The following is a 19,297-nucleotide window of genomic DNA, read 5'->3' as shown; positions in this document are numbered from 1 at the left end:
ACCTAATTATCCCAGGCTGTGTAACAAAAGCAATACTTCCAGCTAATTAAAATTGTGAGCGGTGAGGGTAAACACCGCTTAAAGGTGTTTGTCTGAGTTTTCTAGTCAGATTTTTTTGGTGGGTCTGAGTTTTCTCAAATTCTCTCTTGGTTTTCCATATTTGCTCTTTACGAATTGAATCCTTCGCGGTTTTTTCTTTTAAAAACACCCAAATTCACCGAAAATTAATCATCCTTCACTGAATACCCTTCACTGACTCAAAGAAAAGGCCCAAAATGATGAATAGTTATGCCTAGTTCTCAAAAATAAATTGCACCAAGGGATCGAGTCCAAAGATCAAAAGAAGCTGCTAGAGTCACGAACCGACGAATTTCGAAGGATGCATGATTTTGGCTGTCGGTGCGCTTCCTGTTCAACTGACGATTTTTCAGTTTTTTTTAAAAAGTTATCCAGAAAAAGAAGAACGCGTTAATGTAATCTAGGTTCGAAAGAAAACTGGACACAAGCACAATTCCTTTTAGAGGGGCCGTAAGGTTGGGTCCTTCGTACAATTCACGACTATTAAATATGACAAATAACGAATAACGGTAATTAACATTCCCATTGCAGTTACTCTTCACTGTAATAAACATGAAAGTGAAAAAAGATCTTAGTGTTTTGAAATATTGCCATTGAGAATTTCTTTCTTATTTCATTCCCGAGCGTCAGTTGCAACTTTTTTTATCTCCATGGAAAAAAGAGGTCAAAACACTAATAAACGAGCAACGCTGTATCATTCAGTCCATCACGAGGCTTTACTGAAGTGCGGTTTGTCAGTGTCTGTTTGTTTGATCCGGTTGATAACCTGCTATAAGTTAAGGATATGTTCACACCACGAAACCCATACAGTATAGGGCTACTGTTCACACATAGGCGGGTTTCCGTAACGAAGCGAAGCTGCCGCAGCCGGCCGGCGCGCCGATCTCCAATGTGAAGAGTCACATATAGGCGTTCATATTATACCAGATAGCTCTTCGTGTTGGCCAGCCTCTCTCCGAACATTGCCGGAAATTCTTCTTATTTTACGCATGGTAAAAGGTTTTTACAGCGGAAAAAAAGAAAATTTAACAAGTATCAAGTATTACAAAGGATACGAGGATGTGAATAATTTTACAGTCCACAGATCAAAGCAGCTAGATAATATTAAAAAATTTTCTTGAACGATGGCGATTTATTTATAGCCATGGCATGGGCTAATAGTTTCCTTGGTAAAAATTCTTGTACAAATTTGGGAAATTTTAAGTATTTTAAGAAGAAAGCAGAGGCTGAGAGTCTGAAAAGGAATCAATTTTGTGTTTGAAAATCTATAAATACAATACAATTTATGTTCTTAGCTTAACCGCACAAAATTATTCCCTTCACTAAACGGCAAGAACACTGGTAATTGACAGACCAATACATTCTAAAGCGGAAACGCCTTAAGCTATTATTTATTGTTAAGAATATTTTCAAGGATATTTTCATCCTAAAATCGAAAGAAAGGTAAGAAAATTCAGCCTGGGCCGGATAAACAACACTCATATACACAAACAAGAATGTTCGATTTGTTCAAAATAGGCATTCTTAAGTTCAAGGAAACAAAGCCGTTTGAGGTTCTGAGTTGCAGTCATCCATTTCTTTCTTTCAAGTATACCGGTTCTTTTCAGTTTGTTCGCAGAACGTGAAATGCGAATAATTAGCATACGCTATGACTTCTCTGTAGTCCGCAGCATGATTTAATTATGCTATAAAATGAACCACCCTCTCCCTCATTGATTGTAGTCTACGAAGACGCTTGCTGCAACTACACTGGTCAGTTTCTCACTTACCAAGTAAGTACTTAAAAAGTAGACCTTTGTCAAAAATAGTTTTCGCAATTAATAGATGTAGACAGAAAAGTCCACGAACAAATGGTTACTCTCTATTATCAACTGTGCGTGAATTCCCAAATTTATACAGATTTTATTAAAGTGATTATTGCAGTCTTTGGATTTTTGACTTTTGGATCCAAGACAGATGAAGCCATTGTTAACAATTTTCCTGTTGGACCGCTAAACATAACCGCTTCTATTAGTCTCGTTATTAGCAGCTTACTCTCAATCATACTTTGCTTGAGACCTGTATGTGAATCTCTCGACGAATCGACTTTTTTTTTTCAGAAATAACCTCTGATATTTCCAATACCATACGTAATATTATAACTCGGGTTTCGTTGGTAGTCATCACACTGGCGATAGCTATATTTCTACCACACTTCGCGCTCATAGAAGCTCTTATGGGATCTTTTCTGATGATCTTTACCGGGTTTTGGATTCCCTGATTGGTGCATTTAAAGGTAAAGTACCTCGAACTCAGTAGATTGCAGATTTATGCTGACGTTATAGTCCTGGTATTGTCAAGTGCGTTTTCTGTTTTGGGCATTTACTTCTCTTTAAAAGGTCTCGTTCAGGCAGGCTTGAACAGGTTTTAGAAAAGCGCTTTCCTGTCTTTTCACTCTTTTAAATATTGTCTGCCGCCAGGGGCAACCCACGCGCGGCAAATCTATGTAGTAGTTATTCCGTAGTTTACTTGGCTATCCATTGACTGTCTAGAACAGGCGAAACAATCCTCTGTGCATTTGCCCAAGTCGAAAGTTGTTTCTGATAATGTGGAGATTTTCGAGCACAAGAACTTCATAATTCGCTCTTAATAACATGTTAAGTAATAACAAAATTTTTAATTCATCAATGAAGGCTACTCGAGGATCAGGGAAAGATCCTTTAAAATGGAAGTATCTCAGTGACCTATAATTTACAATAGAGCAGCGAACCTGATTATTATGCGAGCATCAGCGCAGAGGTGTAAACGAGCGAGCCACACCAAAAAGCTTGTTACCATAATGTACCTTAACACTCGCCTTATATTGATCAGAATCATTCTGATTGTGAACCTTTCTTTCAATAACGGACAATTTCGTAATTTTTACAAAGTTAAAACGAGGTAATTGTCTCAAACGAGCTTTGTGTGTGGAGTGAACAGCTCTTCCATTTCCCTAACTTATTGAAAACTACAGTAACTAAACCAGTCTCCTCTCCAGGCCTTTTCGCGCTATTCAAGTGAGCGGGGGAGGGGGGTGGGGGGTTTGGGCCTTGGAACCGGACGCGATACAGGTGACGTCAAATTTGCAAACGCCGAGGACGACTGGGAACGAGGCTGTAACTAAGCGTCTCTAACAGCGTTCTTTAAGGCCAATTTTCTTCTTCGAGAGTAAGATTCCCGTCCGTGACAACTGGGAGTTTGAAGGTGGGTTTGATTGTACCCCTGCTCTTTCTTAAGAAGAGACGACGGTGAGATAGTTCACTGGTTACCAATTTCTCTCAAGTACAGTGTTGCGCGTTGGGAAGAAATCGGCTGGCACTGGCCTTAAGAAAGGCACAGAAATCCCACTGCAAAGTCAGATAAACTGACAAACGATGTTAGTGATTTTCTTGTCCTTCTTCCCATTCCTCTTCATTTTCTCCAGCATCATCCCCCTGTTCACTCTCGGGCTGTCCGCGATAACTTAGAGTATTAAGCAGTTCTCTCATAGCAACCATTAGATTTTCCACGCCCCGCGCGAACTCTGTATCTCGTAAAGGCCTGGGCCCTCCCTCTGCTCCTTCCACGGGCTGTTCAAGCCTCATTTCTAAACGTTCGCGTTGTCCGTCAGCAGTCTGGGAGTAAAAAGAAGGGAGAAGCGAACGGAAAAACATAGACAAAGCGCCGCCGTGTTCTTCTTCACGAGGTAGGTTTCTGAAAGAACAGTTTTAAAAAAATCGTTAAATCTCGCGCTTTTTAAGATGGGAAAAGGCGGACTTAGAAAAGACGACGACGGCGCGCACAGATCTAAAAACCGACTTGACCAATTGACCAATGGCAGAACGGCAAACAGAACACCGGAAATCGCTTTCAGCAAGTTCATCGTAAGCCTATACATCTTCGTTCCCAGGGTCCTCTCCTAATCGGCTCACGGAGCGAGAGACAGGGCTGAGTAAGGGAGAACCATGGGAACGAAGTTGTAGCCAATAACCCGTAACAAGCAATTTACATAGACTCGTGCTAAGACGTTTAAGTCCTTAATAAAAGTTGCGTTGACTTTGCTAAATCCGCCTGACACTCATTCATGGGCGAAATGAAAATATCCAAATCTTCCTCTTACCTTCGTGGTCGCATATACCCTGCAAACGACTCGCGAGGTGGCAGAGGGTCATACGACAAAAGAGGAACATTCGCCAAGTCCTGAAATACAGATAATATAAAACTTTCGCTTCAGTCGGAAAGGGGTGTTCGATTGGTATTTGAAAGCAGGGCCGAGTTACCACGATGATAAGCCCAGACCATAGTTAGTAGAGGACTACTGGTTATAAAAGCCGGCAAACATCAAAGACGAAAACAATGGAGCTGTAGTTTATGATGGACGCTCCTTGACCGTGCACGATCCTTTGTTGTTTTGTTCAGAGATTGCGACTTATTAAAATGACATTGAACGTTGTACACGGTCAGGTCCAAAAAAGCTTACAAAAACATATAACAAAGGATTCTAACGGGCTTCATAATCATTCCACTTTATTAACTATGGCCAGACACAGGGCAAGTTACCATGACAATTAAACAACCTAGTTCCCAGGCTCCTTTCTTGAAAGAGGAGGAGAAAGGAACCTGGGAGCAAAGTTGGACAACACATTTGCTCTGTTTGCAGTTATTTCAGAATAAGAGCTAACTTGTCTTCCAATAGTAAGCAAGATCTATGGCACGACCTGGTTTTGGATCAACAGAAAGCAGAAAAGCCTAATGGCGAAGTAACCGGAGCCATTTGCCACTTTAGAAGCGAGAGGGAATCTGGGACGAGTTAAGTTTCGCAAAGACCTCTGGGACTGTCACTAGGGACAGCGAAAAAAATTGACCAATAGCTGACCGGTGACCTGTGCATGCTCAGTAACGATCCCAGAAACAATTACGGGACGCATTTCATGTCCAGTTCCCATCTCGTTTTTGAGCCACCAAACTGTACGTATGAACGAGTTAACTTTCGCAAAGACCTCTGGGACTGTCCCTAGGGACAGGGAAAAAAATTGGCCAATGGCTGATCGGCGACTGGCGCATGCCCAGTAACGATCCCAGAAACACTTGCGGGACGCATTTCGGCTCCAGTTCCCATCTCGTTTCTGAAGTGGCCAATTAGAACAAAGCCTTTCTTTTAAGACTTAAGTTCAGAGAAGCTTTAAAATTCTAAAGAGGAGAAATCGTCAACAGTCAAAATTCATACAACCTGGGTTCAATTTAATAAAACTTTCACAAGTGTAATTTACAATTATAGCTTTTGTTTTTAGTCCCTACAATAATAGCTACACTTGTAAATTACACTTGTAAAAGTTTAATTAAATCGACCCCTGGACTTCGTAATTTTAGAACTTGGCTATAAAAATACACAACTGACAATCCAAAGTGTGACACTTGTTTGTAAGAAAACTGGCCACCAAACTGTACGTATGAACGAACAGCAGCAAGGCCTGAAGGCACTCAAAAGCAAAACAAAGCAACGTGACATAACTTACCATGGGAAGAGAAGCTGTGGCGTCCTTAATATCTACAACAAAAGAAAAAGGCTTTTAGCAGTCTGTCGAAAATGACGTTGACCTGTTGTTGTTGGCAATCACTGAGTTTTCGACAACCTGAACGAAATTCATCTTCAGAGTGTTGAAATTGTTAATTGTATAAATATAGCGAGACGGGGAGAGAATCCTACTCCAGCTAAGGAGTTTAACACGCTGACAGAAGGTTATCAACTATACAACTGACCACACAGCAACTTGACGAGGAAACCGGTCGTTTCGATGCAAGTCGTTTCAGTGCGAACTCAAGAAGTACAACTACAACCACGCCAAGGACGTGAAACTATTTACACGTCGACTGGATCAACTTGTATCGAAACGACCTGTAACCCTTGACAGTGTTACACGCCATTTTATTTCGTTACGGTTATATGGGGTTGAAAAGTGAACACATTTCGGGTATTACAGGGTATCCCTTAACAAGCATATCATGTGGCACATAATCAGATGTCCGATATCAGTCGATATCCTTTTTCCGACTTGATATCCCTCATCGAATATGTCACGTGGTGCGCAATAGAAATTTGTTAGTCTTTGAAAAAAAAAAAATAGTTCGAGTTAATCTTTGCAAAATAAATTAATGGAACCATTTGATTACTGAGACAAATAATCGCTTTTTAATTCCAACAAGCACACTCACCTGACATCAAAATGTGCCGGTAAACATTTCTCGGTGTTCCCCTGTAACGTACTTGTCGCCTAGAAACAGAGATGAATAGAATCAACCACAAAATAGAGTAGGTTGAACGAACCTACAATCCTGGACAAAAGTCCTTGGGACTGTACTGCTATATTCATATTTTTCTGTCATTTCTCGGTTCCCTCTTAAAACAGTGCATCCTTTTCGAAATTTTCTTGCACTTCTCCCTCTCCCCACCCTATACAAAGTTGAAACTCGGAAAAAATTCTGGATGCACGCGTCCAACATTGTTTGTGGGGTGAGGGGAGGGGTTGGACCTGTGTGAATTGGAAAACGCCCCAGAAACGCAAAATTGTCCAAAGACTTTTGTCCATGATTGTAGTTTAGTGACCTTTGCTCTCCAGATGAACAGTATATGGAGACTAGTAACCATGGCCCCGGTTGTTCAAGCGTTGGGGAAACTAATTGCACTAACCACTGGACAGAGATTTATCTGGCCCTGTTTGTTCAAACGTTGGATAGCGCTATTCACCGGATAAAAATCTGTTCAGTGGATAACGCAATTAGTTCCCCAATACTTATCCACTGGATAGTGATTCATCCGGTGGATAGCGCTATCCAACGTTTGAACACCCGGGTCCTGGTAGATAGCGCTATCCAGCCTTTGAACAACCGAGGCCAGAAGGTCAAAGGTTCGACTCCTATTGGAAGTATCTGGATTTTTTCTTCCGAGCCGCCTGAGTCACTGACTGAATCGAACATCTTTCTCATGTATTCACTAGGCTTAAAATTCACCACCACATTTCCATCAGAGTTTTATCCCGTTTTAACTTTTTTACTGTTTGCCTAATTTGCAGAATTTAGAGAAAAAAAGTAGTTTGAAGGCAGTTTTAGCGACAACAAATGTTGATACGTATGTGCACTAAATGTGTACGATATTTCTTATCTACAGTTTGAATATGATTTTATCACTCCCTGATGAGTTTCCGCGTTAATAATACCCTATTTTACACAAAAATAACCTAATTTTATTTCCTGACAGAGACTTGAAGGGTTGAGAACTATACCCTTTACGGGGATGATGTGAGCTATAGACCAAGTCAATACAGTAAGTAATGGTTAGGTAATGGCTATAGAGCCAGTTCAGTGTTATATTCTTTGTGGCGTAACTTGACTTCCTAATTAATGACTTGGTAAACGTAGCCTGAGAAGACAGCCGCCATTTGGCGACGCCACCACTGGTATCGCCGCGAAATGACGTCTGAGAAACAAGCGCAGAAATTCCATACTGGTCACGTGTCACTGCTCAGATATGAGAAGTACTTCTGATTGGTTAGAGCAAATTTCCCTCGCGGTACGACCAATCAGAGACACTACCCAGACCTGGTTAGTGACGCGTCATCAGTCTGGAATTTCTGCGCTTGTTCCTTGGACGTCATTTCGCGGGGAAACAAGTGATGGCGTCGCCAAATGCAGGCTGTTTTCTCAGCCTGGGTAAACGACGCACATGCTTCTTACAACAACACATACCCTTATAGCTAATATGAATAGTGTTATCCTCTGCAGGTTGATGGTTCAAGTTAGTGTTAACGGTTTACACAAGTACAAGAAACTAGAGTGGTTTTCGTTTGAGTGTCGTAAAACCAAAACCAAAGTAATTACTCTGGCCAATCACATAGGACACAGACAATACATTGAACCAATCAAAACTCGAAGTAATTACATGTGGCTGACGCAAAGCGCGCGAAAAGGCATGCGAGCGCGTCACAATTGGCTTTGGTTTTACTTCTGATTGGATGAAAAGGTGGCGCGAATCTTTTAAGCCAATCGCATCGTGTAGAAAGTGCAAAACCAATTACTTTTCGACACTCAAATGAAAACCGCTCTAAAAAGCTGCACTTACTTTTGTTTACATTCTTGCACCAAAGGATCCTGGGCCTGGACTCTTTCTAAAACTATTCTGACATTCACCGCAAGCCAATCAATAACCTCAAATGAAACAGGACAAAATTATTTGTTAGAAGGTGCTTGATTGAGCAGTGGTGATCGCGGCTGAAGTCGTGTGAAAAATACCGAAACTAGATTATCAATTTCCACTAAACTGTTAGTAGGAAAGTTTTACTCAAAACTAAACTAAACTACAGTCACAGTCAAGACAGGCAAAAAGTACTACAAAGTAAACCTAAGCTTCGTAGAGATTTAGATGTACACTCTGCGTTTTTCTGTGATAATAGATAAAAAGCAAGTTGTTACCCGTTCAAGGAAATATACTTGTGAAAAAGGCTGATAGCGTTTGCGAATTTTACATACTAACAAGTCTTGGGAAAATTATAGAGCACGTTAAAATTGAAAAAGTGACTTATTTTTTGACAAAGGCGTTCAAGCAATTATTGTCATTGTCTCTCACCTCTGGTTCCTTCCAAACATGGTAAGTTCTACCAATGTACAAACCTTCCAGTTGCTTTAGAGCAAGAGGGTCACTATAGGTCAACATGAAAAAAAAACAAACAACAACAACAACAACATTAAAATCTAGTGAAGGTACGGTAAATAGGCCAGGAACACGTGACGAACCCCTAAGAACGACTGCGTGGGAGGCTACAAAATCGTGCACCTAGTTTTGCAAAATTTCTACAAAACGAGTTGAATAGCGATGTTGCGCGTTTTATCTCCCAAGAATCAGAGCTGTCTTGCACCAAATCAGGTTGTTGCAGGTTGCAGAAAGTAGAGGGTAGTTCTACTTAGTGCAACAAAATCTGCACATGTTTCGCGTTTTATCGGCCTTAGGGAAACTTGTTTTGCAGCCAGTGACGTAAATCCCGTGTGTGGTAGACTACGAGCAGTCTCTCTTTTTTCTGTCGTCCGTCGAGCAAAACACGAGATACGCACATGGCCACGCGCGTGACTGATGGCGCAAGATGGGAGAGGCTGCCGCCCTCGTTTCGCGCGTCTCGCGGCTTCGCCGCTCGCGCGCGAGTGCACTACCCTTACAAGATCTGAAGAAAAAGAGAGACTGCTCGCAGTGTACGCGTATGGCGTGACTCCCGCGTAATTCTAGCATTCACGCACCCTGCAACAACCTGATTTGTTGCAAGAGAGGTTTGATTCGTGGGTGATGAAATGGGCAACATAGGTTTTTAACTCGTTTTGCAACAATGTTGCAAAACAAGTTCGATGTTTTTTTCGCGGAATATGTTTTGTGGAATATTAAAATTAGAAAATTTGGGCGATTTACTCTACCTGTTGAATGACGCGGGAGAAAAGAATTGATGATTGATTAGCGAGGAATCCAACACAACATTACATTTGTCCATAAGGGAAGATAAAACCTACAAAGTTCAACGCACTGTTAGTACAAACCAACAAACCTTCTATCATTCCATTATTTAGCTGGTGCAGACTTCAACATGATTGAGTCTGTCATCAAAATTTGTTGTCATTAGTTATCGCTTTTACCTGTTTATCAGGTTCCAGTCTTTTTCGAGATGTTTAAATTTTACTGTAATCTTTTTAACCGTCACTTCTGAAGATGTATGTTGTTACATACGAAACGTCAAATCTTTGAAATCTTAGTTGTTTGCAACATGCGTTGTTTCATCATGTTTGTTACCGCAGTTTGTGTTTTATTTTTACCGAAGTTGAAATGGCCGAAGAATAAGAGTGTTCACTCAATGTGGTGGCAGTTTTCACGGTTTGAATTTCGACTACATTTCGTTTAAAAAACATCGTATTCGAATGAAAAGAAAAAAAAAACATGACCGTTTAGCCTGCTTTTTAAAGAAAACTGGTGACTGGATTGTTCTGGTAGTTAATTTAACGGTTTAGACAATATTTCCTAAGAAATTGCTACCACTTACCGATGGAAACATAATTAAAGCTGTCTGAACCTGCAATGTGAATAAAAGATAACATAAAGTAAGCGTGAGCACCTTTGTAATCTAGTGTAAGCCTACGACATCAGACAACTCGGCCCCTGGGCATCACGCCCAGGACTATTAACCCCCAATTTCAAGATGATTAGCCCTTTGCCCCCGAGTTTTTCTTCCTCCTTTTACTTTTTGCTTTCTAATAACTGAGGGCTAATCGTTGAGAAATTGGGGGCTAATTTTCAAAGGATTTGGTAGCCAATTGTACAGGGTGAATAGTCCGGGCGGCGAGTTGTCCTGGATCCAATGTAGTTAAGCACATTCTGAGAATGGCAGAGAGGACCATCGACTATCATCAGGACCATTGTTAGAATGACCTGGATGGCAGCAAACTGCTAAAATTTATATGGGAAATGGGCAAGGCTCAAGAGAAGATAACAGTGGTTTGGAAATGTTTTACTTGGAGCTTAGTAGAATTACTCACAACAAAAGAGGACTTTTAGAAAGTCTAGGAGTGTGGAAGTGATTCTGTTCAAAACTAATAATAAAAACAAAAACTATTACATGTGCACATTGAAATACACTATAACCGAAAGGAACTTACCATTTCATCTGCTTTTTGTGTTTCAGTAGTTTGTTTGCTGGCATGGAAGTAGGCAAGAGCCACAGAGAAGGCAAAATTTGGAAGCTGAGACAAGTTTCTGTGAGACTAAAAGCAAGAAAAGAAATTCTATAATTAAGTTACTTTGCTGTATTTAAAAGAGAATAAACAAGGACTGTTGAACGCAGTCAGATATTTATACCTCCCACTCTTCAAAGAGTCTGATGAGGAAACTAAACTGCTCAGATCTTAAGGCATAAAAATCAATCATAAGTAAAACTCCAAGGGGGTCTTCTTCTGGATCCAGGCTGAAAGAAAAAAAGGCAACCACATTAAACTAACAGTTGCAACATTAAGATCTAGAAAGAGAGTGTAAACTTTTAAGTGTTTTTACAGACCAAGCCCCACAAAAGTTAAGTGGTATGTTAGATTTATGAGATTTCAAGAAACCAACAACATCAATGAGGGCAATTGGAACTTCTGAGAAATGGCAGCATCATTGCAACTCTAAAATTTGTTTTTAAGGAACAAGTAGAATTACATGTACACTTTGGTATTTCCAGAGGTTTAACCCTTTATGCACCAAGATCCACATACAAATTCTCCAGCCTTATCTCCATACATTTCTTTTAAGAATAGTTGAGAGAATTTGGTTTAAGATCAAAGCATTCTCCCTTTGGTAATCAATTTAGTAATTCTCATAACCTTTACTCTTGATGATCTGCTGATGTTGTTAGGAGAAAATTGATATTAGTCACTCATGGGACCTAAAGGATTAAATAAATGGAGTTGGGACCTCAAATGAAACATTTAAGTATACAACACTCAGGAAGATGAAGACTGCTGGCATTACACACTTTCAGTTTTTTATTACAAGAAATGCGTAATTCATTTGTTAAAATAGCAGTTGGCCTAGTATTTTCACTTTGTAAAACACTTTCACCTCAGCAGAAGCTTGCACAACTCCAAAGATGTTCTGTAGCAGCCTAAAATGAGAAAAAAAGAATGACGTCAACTTGTAAGGCATGACAAGGCAGACTTCACGGTAACAAAGCGCTTCAATTACCTTTTTGCCCAACAAAGATGATTTGACGAAACAGAGCAATAAAGAAGGACCTAAAAAAAAACTTGATACATGAGATCTTGCTGGTGGCAAATAATTAAAGAAAGATGAACAGGTTTTAGCACTGCAGTATTGTCTAACATTATATTTCAGTAATTTTTACATTTGAAGCCTAAATAATAGTGGCAAGGTACTAGAAACTTGTCGTCATTATAATGGGCTTACATAGAACTAAAAAATGGAATTGAGTTTTAAGGATGAATAAAATCTTCATTTTATTTCTTTTCCTTCCATCAGCTTTGGAGCCAAGTACTGGGTATGGATTTTGATTATTTGAAACTAACCTACACTTATTTACTTCCTTTATCTAATTATTAAAACAAAAAGGTTATTTAATATGTCACCTGTTTTCTGCCTTCCTGTAGTCAAGCCTTGTGTAGTCCTGTGTAAGACTAAACACAGTGTGAAAACTTCTTTCAAGACAATACAGGGCTCTTTCTGAAATAAAAAAATTATAATATAATATAAATCAGGAGACAATAAGGTACGCTTACAATGCCAAACCTGATGTTTACTTCATCTTTATTATACGGTTCTTGGCAATGAAAAAAGTTGCTGTTACCTTTGAGTTTTATTGAGTACTACCTTAAAGAAACGCCTGGATATATAAATATACAGGGTAAGTATTATTGAAGTTCAAACTCTATTGCGGTGCAGACACTCAAACCTGGACACTTGAAAAAAGACTGTCCAATCTCAACATTTTCTGAAAACAAAAGAATCCCAAGTTGTTTTGCAAATGGACCAACAACATTAATAAATTTGAGGGCCGTTTCCTGAGAGGTCAAGTAAGTTCAAATGGTTTAAAGTTCACATCATTTGCACAGTTTAATCTTTATTTTTATTGGTCTGTTTGCAAAAAACTTGAGAATCTTTTGTTGGCAGAAAACGTTGTGAGTGGGCAATCTTCTTCCCTGTGTCCCACTTTGAGTGTCCGCACTGAAAGCAGGGACCCTTGGAAAAGAGACGAGTGGCTGCTTCAAAAAGTTGGTTGCTTTATAGAGATGCTGTTTACAGTGATTTACTGACAATTTTAGCCCAGAGGGACTTTTGTACCTGGCCCCTAAATAGAGAGAGGTCACTGAACAGGGGTTTTGTTTCAGACCGGATGCTGGACACAATGTCTGGTTGTTTGACATGTAACGTTTAGTAGTTTGAGCATAAAATAAGTATTTTTTAAGTGTGAAAATCATTTCTTGTTTGATTTAACATTTTGATGAGTCAATGCAACAACTGAACTGGACATTTTTATTACTATCTGTAAACCATCTGTCACTGGGGATTTGTACACGCCTTCCGATTTGGAAATTGTTTTGGAATCAACTAAAAAATAAACAACTGCAAACCCATAATGATCTATTATAATTATTATTGTTGAGTCAAATATTTAATTTTTTGTGAGCAATTTTTGATGCCGTAAAAGACTTTCCCCGTTAACCAATTCCAGTCCAGGGAATGCAGGAAATTGCATTTTAGAGAGTACAATTTTAAAAAGTTCCCAGGGGAACATGCCCCCCAATCCACCTGGCATGAACAGTGTAAGTCTGCCAGCTGAACTTCTGTATCCGGTACCTCCAAATGCTACCAAAAACCCTGACTGAATAGGAAGTCGCTTAACAGAGGTTGATTGCATTACCACAGAAGAGGTGAAGGCAAAACATTATTATATAAATGTAAACCCACCAATAAGTTCTGCAGCCATTTGGAAATCCTCACCCATTTTACAGATTTCACTGAGTTGCAGCAAGGAATCCACATGGTAAGGATGAGTGTGTAAGATAGCCTGCAACAAAATATCATCACAACAATAACCATCACTGTAAGAGAAGAACAACATAGACCAGTTACTAATTTGTAATTATTGTATTCTTACGGTTTTTAGCTTATCTAATATTATAATCAATAATGTATTCTACCAGTGAGATTTCCATAGTTTTTGATTAAGTAAGTGGGATGCAAAAGGGTGTTACTTGAGTACTTCTCACATAATTTTATACATTCTGGGATATAGTAATTTTTATTATTGTCTTTTATATTTGTAACCTGCTTAATTATTATTATTTTCATGTATTGTATTATTATTAATTATTTTTGTCATGTGTTTTACACAGGAGCCTCTGGCTCGGATACTCGGGGCACCCTATCCCATGCTATTACACCAATAAATTGATTGACTGATTGATTAATTGAATCAGCCTACACCTACTAATTTTTTTAAAAGTTCAAAAAAAGGGATTTTTTTGGGAGTGCAAGGATTTTCAGTCGTGGTCCAAACATTGCTGTAGAGGACCTGAATGTTTTTTTTGTTTCGCACCTGTGTATTTAAGACGCGTCTTATGTAAGATGCGTCTTATTTTTCCTCGTATAAATGGCCCTAATAGCTCAACAAAATGATGCATTTTCCCTACCCTCTCCCCCTGGTGCAGTGTTGACAGTCAACATTTTTAAGGGAAGGGGGAGCAGAAATAACCCCCATAACAACACTCCCAAGTTCTTATAAGAGGTAGAATATGAGTTCATTCACAATAGTGAATCTTTGTGCTTAATTTTCTCAAATGCCCCAAGATATTTTGACCAGGGTTGTAGTTTCCATCTATTTCCAATCATTTAGTAAAGTTACAAAAGCACTGAAAGAAAGAACTGGCTGAGGATTTCATCACTCACAGATATGTTGTTGGGGTTTAGAGATTCCACAGCGTCAAGAAACAGAAACTGGACTTCTTGGTAGGAAGGAGAATGCTCAAATTCAAAATAGGTGTACCTAGATAAGTGTAAAAAGAAATGGCAGGAAAGGTGATTGTAAGAATGAGCATGTTTAAATTCAGGTACATGCAACTGTACTTTAAGAGAATGTTTACATACAGTGAAGATATACCTAAAAGCAACAACAACAGTTAAGCTGATAAAATGGAGAAAATCAATATTAAATACAACAAAGATGTTTGCTGTATAAATTTTGATTTCCCCCTAACTGCAGGCCAGTCCCAATGTATCTTATATTTCCAAATTTAAATAAAGTTGAAGTTGAAGTTTCCTTTTCGACAAGTGTGCATGAATCAAAATAATGAACTTCTTTAAACCCTAACATCAAAATTCAAATTCTCTTTTGTTATCCACATACGTTTCCAATAGAAGTAGTGGGGAGAATTTGTTGAAGTATCAATATTAAGTATCAATATTAGATTCATCTTGTGTGATCATGTCCTTTATTCTCATGACCACTGTGTTTTATGAAGCAGTGATATTACAAGGAGAAATTTGATGCTGATCACTCTTAGGGCTTAAAGGGCAAAGGGAAAAAGAAACACCAGAATAAGGACCTTGTTTGTTTCACTTCTCTCCCTAATTTTCTGCATATTTGCCTGGAATTATTTTGTCCTTGTTGTTAGTCATCTACATGTACTTGACTTTATTTGAAGGAAAAAAGTTAGCACATTGACCCTGAAGATTTTTATTAACCAGTAAATTAAAATTATTTTTAAACAAAAGGGGCTGGGACAGTTGGTAAATTACACCAATATTTTTTTCTCTACTTTGCCAGTTACTACCCTGGCCGCAGATCCTAATTCCTTTCACTTGCTCAAATGTGGCTTTTTTGAAAAAGATTCTTTATGAATCGAGTAAGATCTTTGTTGAGCATGCACTACATGTTGCCGGATACAGTTTCAAACCCAGGCCTAATAGTCATGGGCTTGGTACAGTGGACTCAGTTATAACCAATGGTTTATAAATAAACAGATGCTTGCACTCAAAAAAACAGTTCGACGAGAAAAAACAAGACTGACTAGTCCAGAATTTCAGGCTGCGGCAACTTCAAAGGCTATTCAGGCAGAACTTCCTTGTCTCCTCTTCAGTCAAGAAGAACCTGAAAGGAGGGTTTGCTCACAGGGTCACCAATTATGTGGGAGTCTGTATGAACGGTAGTACACAAAAATGTCAATCTCTCTCCTCTGCTGAGGAGCTCATGGGGGTTCCCTGTGGTGCCACAGTCGACCTCTATGTGCTTCCAAGCCTTACGGTCCTGCACCAAAGTACGAATTTCATGTGGAAGGGGGGAATTTTCGGGATTGATAAGTTTTGTAGCATATTCGTGGATTAGAATTTTACGTTCACATTTAATGAAGGTTCAGTACATTACATTATTTTATAAAAACTTACCCATGTTTGCTATCGCTAATATTCATACTTATCCCTACAAAGCAAACCATTAAAAGCGAATTGAATAAATAACAGCTTTATTTAAAATAATTGGACTATGGTTACTGGATTTTTCTGCAATCTGATTGGCTCCACAGATCAGAGTTCATAACCCTTCTGAGACCATATATGGTACATGAAACTGTCACCACACCGCTTGTAATTTTTTTCTCATGGATGAGACAACAACCAAGAAATTGTTTTGTCGTGTAAAGATATGTAATTAATAATGGATGACTACTAAAAGTACAACACTGGGAAAAAAGAAGTCTGCAATGTATGAAAAGTGTGGTGTAAAATTACCTTGACCAGCAACAGGATTGGTACAGATTAACCATCAAGAAATTTAACTTACCAACCGGCCTATTTTGCCTCTCTATCAGAACTGCCAAGATACTGGAGAAATTTGTTTGTGACATTTCAACATTTAACCCCACATGTTACTCAGAAGGTTTAAAACTGACCTGTTGCTCCCATACGAGGCCATGTTGGTTTAGGTGTCACTAGTCTGTGGATATAAAAATATGCAAGTGTCACGTTGACAAAAGAAAGTGAAAGTAATCATCTAGTGCAGTCTAAAATGGTCCTGAATTGAACTGTTGTTTACAGTGACTGAAATTTCAGCAACTTCAAAGTGAGACTATTATGAACATTAGAAAAGGGTGGTGGGTGTTTGTGTTATAATCTCATCTGGTCTGATCCAGGTTTTGTTAACAGCTATGTTTTAACAAGTTTTTTGTGTATCAAAGTCTCAGCTTTTTTGGTTCAAAGTAATTTTTAAAAAGTTTTAAAGACTTTCAGTTTTGCACTTTTGAAAGACAAACACTTGCTATTCCTTATATTTATACCTACACATTGCTAAGTTCATTCAATGAATGTTAATAAACAAACCTTGAGGAGTGATGGTAAACTCGATGATGTGCTCGTCTGTGCCTACAAGTTGAAGCATATTCCAGAGTTTTCGTAATAAAATTAATGTTGTTCAAGGAAGAAAGGGAATGGAAACATCTGAAGCATCTCAGGTCAAAATAAAAATATGTAACACTAGCAGTAAAATAATATAATAGAACAAAGCAATCCAAAACAAAACAATCCTTTCAGTATTAAACAAACCTGTTTTCTGCACGAACAACATGAGATCCAAATCTCTTTTTCATCTCATTCTCTGCATTCAAGTGCCTGGTTGAAACAAATATCAATAATTTCATAACATCTTATGCCGTAATTACATGAATAAGCATTAAGGCACTTAAAAATTTTCACGCCTCAAATTTGGCACTTATATGTGGGCAAAACTTATTTGAGGGTAGCATAGAATCGAGCTTGTATCGGGGCCATGGGCTTAATGGGGGGTGGTGCTTGATCGGGGAAAGTGCTTATTTGAGTGGATATGGTTTATATTCCAAAAATCAAAATGAAGGAAATTCTTTATACAGTAATCTGAAAAATTTATACCTGCAATAAAAAATGCAATATAGAAGAATTACCACAGACACATGTATTTTATTTTAATAATTTTCAAACAATCTAATAGGATCTGTTACCTTAAATTATGTTGTTTGTAAAGCAAAAGGAGAATTTGACAAGAGTTAAATGGTCACTAAGGGCCTTATTGCATGCGCATCCTTTCAATACTGTAATTGCATGTACAAAATAAAAATCTTACCTATGTTCCACACCAAGCAAAGGTTTGGTATAAAGAGACCTTGAGGTGCTCTGTCCAAATGTTGCTACAGGAGCTGGTTTCAGAGGGAGAAAAAAAAAGTAAAAACTTTAACTCATCCGTTTCTGTATCCTAATGAGACACACTGAAGGCACATTCCCTTTTGGGCAAAATAGGAAGTCCTCCGCCTTTGGGGGATAAGATACTCTGTTTTAGCTTTTATAAAATAATTATGTTCTCTATAAATTACATATTTTTTCTCACCAGGGATTTCTACTTGTTTTTCTGTTTGCTGTGAGTTTTTCACTTCTTTGTTTTTGGCACAATCAATACTGTTCTTTCCATTCTAAATATAAAAAATAATGTTTTCTTCATATTATTAAATTTAAGTATTAACTAAAACAAGCACCTGTAGAAAAAGAATGGCACCTTTCAACAAAATGGATTGTTCATTTTTATTGAGTGTAAGAGTGTAAGGCCATGTTTTATCGACACTGTTTTTCACTACCTTAGTGGGGATGGATCTGGTACTGGAAACAATTTCCCTCAAAAATAATATATATATATATTATTGTCTTGCAGCTATTTCTTAATTTCATAAATGTTGTCAGATCATGGAAAACATTAATTTGGGATGAAACTGCAAAGCAATATGGATAATCTTACTAAATTAAAAAAATATAATGTAAATGTTTGTGACCTTTATACCATTCCATGGCACTAACAACTGTCAAAATAATAATATTGTGATCAAATTTTTAAGGATTTATAGCTACCCACACGCATGACCTTGCAGTCCTGTCACGCAGGCTTCAGACCTTAAAATCTGACAACCTTAACTGAAATAGCTGTACACGGACACTTTCAGAATGAAGAGTTCCCACCGAAATTTAATCAAAATCTCATTTACGTGGAATGTCCACATTCATTAGGAAAATTGATAGTTTAAATTTTGGGTGCATTTTTTTTGGAAAATCCAAATCTGGATTTCTGAATACAAAAATCCATTTTCTGATTCTCCCCCAAAAATGCATCCTTTGTACTGAAGATTATCACACTCACATTGGTAACTTTCCCATTTTCAGTTTCACCCTTCCCTTTCTTTTTCTTTTTCTTTCTCTTCTTTTTGGCACCTTGTTTTTCAGCAGGCTCTGTTGAACTTGGTTTCTCTTCTGCTACACAATTTTCAGCGGTTTCCTTCTGATTTTCTTCTTCTTGTTCATCCTGAGAATCTTCAGCTGATTGTTCATCATCTACATTTAACTAAAACAGAAACGCTGTAAACATACACGTCACAACACAGTGTGCGCATGCAACTGGTGCAGTTTATAGAACCGGCATCCAGTATTTTACTTACCAAATCAAAAGGATTAACTGCGACTTTCTGTTTCTTTTTTGACTTAGCCGACGTGAAGTTCAATTCATCTTCTTCCTCTTCTTCATTTTGTAAAATTTCTAGTTCCTTCTCACCCTGTAGTTTCCTCAAAACACGCGAAGACATTCTTAAACATTTTCTTTTAGGCCGGAATAGTTGTGGTGCGACTTCGCAGCCACGCAGA

General features: G+C 38.4%; 1 protein-coding gene across 1 annotated transcript; it reads right to left on the bottom strand.

Annotated features, from left to right (window-relative positions):
• Positions 1 to 2,422: 2,422 nt before the first annotated feature.
• On the bottom strand, positions 2,423 to 19,270 carry LOC140927524 (ribosome quality control complex subunit TCF25-like). Its single transcript, XM_073377187.1, has 23 exons — positions 19,096 to 19,270; positions 18,801 to 19,001; positions 18,003 to 18,084; positions 17,742 to 17,814; positions 17,189 to 17,254; positions 16,967 to 17,008; positions 16,540 to 16,583; positions 16,037 to 16,070; positions 14,543 to 14,639; positions 13,562 to 13,661; positions 12,223 to 12,316; positions 11,822 to 11,871; positions 11,699 to 11,741; positions 10,958 to 11,063; positions 10,759 to 10,863; positions 10,146 to 10,175; positions 9,529 to 9,617; positions 8,696 to 8,768; positions 8,192 to 8,277; positions 6,289 to 6,347; positions 5,592 to 5,623; positions 4,196 to 4,275; positions 2,423 to 3,789 (listed from the first exon to the last, which is right to left on the bottom strand). Exons 1-23 carry the CDS (start codon positions 19,237 to 19,239, stop codon positions 3,474 to 3,476), a joined length of 2,046 nt encoding a protein of 681 aa, XP_073233288.1. The 5' UTR covers positions 19,240 to 19,270; the 3' UTR covers positions 2,423 to 3,473.
• Positions 19,271 to 19,297: the final 27 nt, after the last annotated feature.

This window comes from Porites lutea, chromosome 2 (genome assembly GCF_958299795.1).
Source record: "Porites lutea chromosome 2, jaPorLute2.1, whole genome shotgun sequence".
Taxonomy (NCBI): domain Eukaryota; kingdom Metazoa; phylum Cnidaria; class Anthozoa; order Scleractinia; family Poritidae; genus Porites; species Porites lutea.
The sequence above is the reverse complement of the archived record's forward strand: the minus strand, read 5'-3'. Positions and strand labels throughout refer to the sequence as shown.